At 44.1% G+C, this 6,582-nt stretch overlaps 1 protein-coding gene across 1 annotated transcript in view; it reads left to right on the top strand.

The window, feature by feature from the left end:
- The window catches only part of LOC103726142 (dedicator of cytokinesis protein 2), a 9,469-nt gene extending 5,611 nt beyond the window's left edge, over window positions 1-3,858 (top strand). Inside the window, exon 3 of the mRNA XM_008823559.2 lies at window positions 3,401-3,858. Within this exon, the coding sequence (XP_008821781.2) occupies window positions 3,401-3,556 (156 nt within the window). The 3' untranslated portion in view covers window positions 3,557-3,858. The remainder of the gene's footprint in view (window positions 1-3,400) is intronic.
- The last annotated feature ends 2,724 nt before the right edge of the window (window positions 3,859-6,582 follow it).

Here is a 6,582-nt window from a genome sequence, read left to right as displayed (position 1 = left end):
GTTTCCTTGGCATTATACTGTTTCCTGTAGTTTTGTCTAGATACATGCTCACTTATGAGGGTTTGGTTCTAGGATCCACATATGAAGGAGAACATACGTTGATTTTTTTTTCTGAGTCTGTGTTACTTCACTTAGTGTAACAGTTTCTAGTTCCATCCATTTGCCTGAAAATTTCATGATTTCTGAGCAGCCAAGCTCAAAGCCCAGGAAGGCCTGCATTAACAAAAGGACCCTGAGCTGTGCCCTTTCTACACCCGAGAGTCGTCCCCAAATGGGACCAGTGATGGCACCTTAGTCCTGTGAATATCCGATGAGGTAATCCACATAATAGGTATCCATTACATTTGGTCATTATTATTAGAAAAGCATAATGAGTTCTAGCCCTGATTCCCACCTGCGGGTGCTAATTGGCATCTTCCCATGATGCAGCCTCCTCAGTGTAGAACATATTCTTTCTTAAAGTCATTCACATCTGTGGTTGGTATGGTCCATACCATACTCACACGATTCCAGAGGAGTAAACTGGGCTTGTCAGAACACTGTGTTCTCCTCCCAGATGTGTCTTTCAAGGTCAAGTCTACATTCAAGCCTCCAGGCTTCGTGATTCTTGCTCAGAGTTTTGAAGTTGCTGATGGTAGCTGAAGGCTCTCAACAGCAGTTGGAGGTCATGGAGATGGGCAACGTAGAAAATAAAACTTTACTGAGATATGTACAGATCTATATTTTCCGTAAAACCAGGCTTAGACACTACTGGCAGGTCAATGTGATCTCTCTCTTTTTTAATTAAAAAATATTTTATTTGTTATTTTTATTTTATGTGTATGAGTGTATTGCCTACATGTATGTGAGTGCACCCATGTCATGCAATGCTGTGGAGGTCAGAAGAAGGCTTCAGATTCCCCTGGAACTGGAGTTCAGGACAGCTGCCATGTGTCATGTGGGGACAGTTCATAGCTGCCATGTGGGTGCTGGGAATTGAACCTGGGTCCTCTGCAAAAGAAGTCAGTGCTCTTAACCACTGAGCCATCTCTCCAGCCCCTCTCTCTTTTTGTTTTAAATTAATTTATTCTTTGAAAATTTCATATATGTATACACTGTGTTTTGATTACATCTACCCACAGTCCCTCCCTTCAACTTCGCCCAGATCCCTGTCACCACATCTTTCTCCCAAATTCATGTCCTCTGCTTTAAATAAAAACCACTGAGTCCAGTTGGTGTTACCAGTGTGTGTGTGGGTGCAGGGCCATCCACCTCAGCGCGGACAAACTACCTGGGATTCCATCCCTGAAGAAAACTGATGCTCCATTCTCCAGCGGCTGCCAGTTGGTAATAGCTCCTCAGCCAGGGGAGGGCTGCCTGAGTCCCTTCTAGAATGCTCTCTTGACATACTTCGTCACATTCACTTTGGTCTCTGAAGTATAGAAGGTGAGAACAGCCTTCACCTTTCTCGTTATGGTACTATGACTTTTTTTCCTACAGCCTTAGGAAAAAAAAATTTTCATCCTCTAGTTTTGTGCTATCCAGTTTTACTTTCACCAGAGAAATATGTGTGATTCCAGATTTTATAAGCTTCATGGGAGTCACTGAAGCTGCGGAAACTGTGAACCCATAAATATCACCAGTATGAATCTTTGTAGGCTGATGGCATGCCCGTTGTTAAAGAAGGGGCTCTGGATAAAACTAGAGGGTCTGGAATGTTGTTTCAGCTCTGCCACTCAGAGCCTCAGTTTACCCAGAATGGAAAGGAATGACAGGTTATCAGAGGTGGTTAATGGGTTTGAATCGAGTGGGGTGGAGTGAGGAGAGGACTAGCTCCTCTCCTCCTGTGTGATGATGGACACACAGCCCTTCCTAAAGGGTGAAAACCTTTAGGGAGTATGTTCTAGTTCATTGCTTCCCGAAGTTCTGAAAGGCTGCACCTGCTACTAAACAAAGCTTCGTGCCTTCGTTTCCAACCAGTGACCATCTTCGTTTTATAGGAGGGATGTTCTGATGGCTTTTGTTGTCTTGTTTTGAGGTAGATTTTGCCAGCAGGTGGCATCATTCAACACTGAAGCTGAGTCCATTCCTTGCCCTTGCCTTGGGAAACAGAGAGGGACAATGACCATGGAAGGTCCTCCTTCCCACAGTGCAGCTTTGTTTGCCAGGGGTCACAGAGTCTCACCCTGTGGCTGGCTCTGGTGACTCAGCCTTGTCAAGGGTCCATTGGAGCATCCAGTGGAATCCGGTGGGAGGCCTGCCCTCACTCACCAATTGCCCACAGGCACCCAGCTTGCAATTTCAGAACTTGCCTCCCCCCAAAAAAACCTAATTGTCATATTCCAAAAATCTAGAGATTTGAGTTTAAAAGTGGAAAAGTCTGCTGTAAAAAAACATATCATTGGGGCCCTTCTGAGTGATCCTGATTTGGATCTTGTGTTAAGGCCCAAACCAATTTAATGAATAGAGAGGAGGGGAAGGGAGAAAAGGAGGGAATGAGAATTAGGAGCTGGTTACTTAGCTCCTTTCCGAAAAGTTGAGGAAGATTTTTATGGCAAAGATCAGGTAGCCTCCTTGCAGATACGAATGTTCTGTGTTCTCTCTGCTTAGAAAGTTCTTCCCATGTTTCTACTCAAAGCCAACTTAGAATCTTCTTCAGGATACTTAACTGTTGCCTCTAAGGCATCTTTCCCCAAATCCTCAGCTGAACTTAAGCGTCCCTCCGTCTTACACAGTATTCTGTCTGTCTGCTGTTGTATCACACGGTCATAATGACTGGTGAACGCTTCCCAGCATCTTCCCCACTATGCTCAGGTCAGTCTCAGGACCTGAGTCATGCCCATTCCTCCAGAGCTTAGCCTGGGCATGGCACCAGAGGGTGTTTCATCTGTGTTGAGCTGCATCATTCTCCCACAGTCTCTCACCTTAGGCTTGTTCTCTACAGCAGGCACTCAGATATTTCTCTGAAGATGGTACTGTCTCCCACTGCCCAGCAAGTGCCTACCCACTGTGGTGCCTTAGCATCAGAGATCCACCAAAGGTGTTGCTGCTTGCAAACTGTGCACATTCACATTCAGGAGACAAATAGGATTAATAAGACTGGCGGCCTGCAGTAACTCCAAGGCTGGTTACCATTTACAATCAGGCAGCCACGTCAGCGCCTGGCGCGCTCCAGCGCTTTCCAGAATGGAAGTAATAGAATTTCTATAGTTAAGAAGCTGTCACTTCTGGGCTGAGGATACACATGTCTAATCTGCAGTGTAGAAGGGCCATCAGGATAGAACCTGATAGAAGAATTAGGGAAGGCAAGACTGCCCTCTGACCATCAGATTGGCTTTATTTAGCGTTGGGGCCCAAACTGTCCAAGCACAGAAAACGGCAGTGCTGTAGTGTTTTCTCTCTCTTCATTTCTCTTGGTCAGAATGCGGTTTGTGTGGGAGCTGGGGACAAGCCCATGAACGAGTATCGCTCTGTTGTGTATTATCAAGTCAAACAACCTCGCTGGATGGAGACGGTCAAGGTAATAACGATAGTAACATTAAAAACAGCAGCAAACGTGTGTCTAGTTTTGCATTAAACCAGACACTGTTTTAAATGTTTTATTTAAGTAATTCATTTACTGCTTACAACCACCCTGCAAGCTTGCTTTATATTTCCCTCATTTTTCAGATAAGGAAACTGGCACAGAGCAAGTGAGCAGCTTTCTCACAATCCCACTGCCACTGTGTGTCTGAGCTGAGGTTGGAACCTCAACCATGCTCTGGGTTTGTGCTCTTGTCTGCTAGCAGAGGGGCCAGGAGGTGCACTGGAGCTGTTGACAGTCCCCTTCCTTTTTAAGACCTCCAGAGTGCTGGTGGTTTAGTGAACAGCTCTAGTGTTCATTTACCAGGTGTTTGACTTTGGGCAAGTCAACCAACCATTCTGTGTCTGGTTTCTTCTTCTGTAAAATGAGAACAACAAACTGAAGAAGGAAGGATTTAAAACATAGAATACCCTCCACCTTTCGGGGATTATGCACTGAGTCAGTGCTGCTGCTTCTTGGCTCCTTAGATCACACACAGCAGTTTTCTTGGTCTAGTAAACTTAACTGGATTTGACATTTCTTCAAGTGTCAAATATTCCCATCTCTACAAGGACATTAATTAATGGTGCCACACACTGTTGTGCCAGATAAATTCTCCCAGTTTGATTTCTGTTTCTGTCTAAAACACTGACCAAAAGTAACTTAGAGAGGAAAGAGTTTATTTTATCAATCCATCATTGAGGGAAGGCAGGGCAGAACCTAGAGTAGAGAGCATGGAGGAGCACTGCTTACTGGCTCATGCTTAACTGGCTTTCTTCTATGGCCTGGGGCTGCCTGCCTAGGAGTGGTGCCACCCATAGTGGGCTGGGCCCTCCCACATTAATCATCAATTAAGACAATCTTTCACTGACATGGCCACAGACCAATCTGATTTGAGAAATTTTTTCAGTTGAGGGTCCTTCCTCCCAGGTAACTCTTGGTTGTGTCAAATTGACAATAAAAACTAACCGGAATATCTGCAGTGGGGTGGGAGAAGAAAGAGGAGGATGTAGTGATTTCAAACATGTAATGTCCCTCAAAATCCTTCTAATAGAACTCTCCCTGTTCTCCAATGTTATAGAGATACTAGGTGGTTTCACTAAAAACAGCATCCCTTGGTTAAATAAATATGAGGTATACTGAGAAATTTGAGCACAAATATAGGCATCAAAAGGCAGGTTCTTTATTTTAGGTTCTCAGAACCTTTCTGATGTGAAAGTGTTCTGCAGAGCTTCACTGGGAATAGAGCAGCAAATTCCTCAAACCCCATCAGCCTCCAAGCTGTTCTTTTTGTCGCTAGGATCAAAGCCCAGGGATAGCGTTATTTTGAACATACTGTAGCAGTTCCTTGTTCTAATCTAGGCAGGCATAAGCTTTTGAACAACATGTAAATATATCACGTTTTTCTTCATGGAACACCCAACTTGATTCTGGGAACTGCTGACCATACTTCTGAAGAGCTGCAGAATGATGGAACCATCTTTAGTTCTTGGTTAGCGAAGTCTTCATCTGTGTGGGCATGGGATCCTCTGAGCTACTTCCACAGGATCTGAAACAATAGCTTAGTTTGTGTCCAGTAACATGTCAGGCAGTAGAAATGGCAGCCCAATGAGCCAGCAACCAGTTCTCTTGATCACCGTTACTGGCCTAAGACTTAGCCAAAGTGGAATTGTCCCATAGTCTTCTTGTGGATGATGCCAAGCTCATCAAGCTGTGCCAGTCTACACAGAAGGGAGGAGTAACAGAGCTTTCAAGCAGCTGTGAGTCCACGAAAGGCCAGGCAATGCTTAAAAGATGCCTTTTGTGAATGGTGCTTGAGGTAGTAGTAGACTTAACCACAAATTGTCAGGTCATTATAGTAAGCAGAAAGAATATCCTGAAGTGGAACAAGACCTTTGAAACAGCTCATTGAACACTGATGCATGATCACAGCTTCAAACATGTTAGATATTAGTATTCTTTCTTAACCCGTGATCTGACTCCAGACTCAAGATGGCACTTGACTTCTTTTTTGATGACGGCCATCCACATCCTATGTTCCTCGCCCTGTCACATACATTCCTATTTTCAGCAGTAGGTATCCTTTTATTCACCCTCTGTAAAAGAATGACCTGCCCATCTTTGGGGTGGGAAAGTTAATTGACTGAGTGGGTTTCTGTTCTGTGTGCTCTCTTGTACCCTACTTAGATCTCTTTTTTCTAGTCATTACCACATAGCTGCTATTATCACCAGTGTAGACTGTGAGCTCTTTGTGTCTAGGGATGCTACCTTACATCAGCTTGGCCAGTGCCTTGCATGATTGCAGCTTCTTGTCAGCCTTCAGTATACAGTGAGAAGACAGATGAGAACTCTTTTGTTCAATCTGAAACACAGAATGGTGGACTGTCTCTGTTTCCAGTCTTATTTTCTGAAACAGAACCTGTTGCAATACATACCTCTGTTGACCTTTTTAATAATCATCTGTACAATGCAAGCTACCTCCCTTTGAAAAGCCAAGTGTGGTTCTTATGGTAGTCTAACTTGTCTGCATTGGCCTGATTACCTAATGCAGGAGAGCTGTGAGTTTAGGATCTGGAGTGCTCAAGAGCCAGGCTGAAAGCATATTAGTTAAAGATGCCAGCAGACCACCCACTGGGAGGTGATGCGAGGTGACCTGTGGGTGATTGTCCTCATGTAGTGACTTGACAGCGTGTGTCACCCAAAGAGGGAATGAGCCCTAGGACTTTAAAAAAGTTGGAGTAAAGCACTTTTATTAATTTGCATAAATGAGAGTCATCAAGCAAAGCCCCTAATGGCCACTGTTAATTGGCTAAGCCCTGCTGCAATTGCCAGGACTCCTGGAGTGTGCAGGAGAAATGTGCATTGTGCAGTTTGCAGTGTATCAAATCCTGTGCTAAAGTTATATGACTTTTATATCAATTTGGGGAGATTCATTCTTCCTCACTGTAATTTACAGACCTCTTTTCATTGGCTGGGAATGCAATTTGCCAAATGGATTACATTTGATACTTTATTTTCTCTTCATAGCTAGTTCTTATGTA

This window comes from Nannospalax galili, unplaced genomic scaffold (genome assembly GCF_000622305.1).
Source record: "Nannospalax galili isolate Female #2095 unplaced genomic scaffold, S.galili_v1.0 scaffold6929, whole genome shotgun sequence".
Lineage (NCBI taxonomy): Eukaryota > Metazoa > Chordata > Mammalia > Rodentia > Spalacidae > Nannospalax > Nannospalax galili.
Note: the sequence above shows the minus strand (reverse complement) of the source record. Positions and strands in the feature narration are given on the sequence as shown.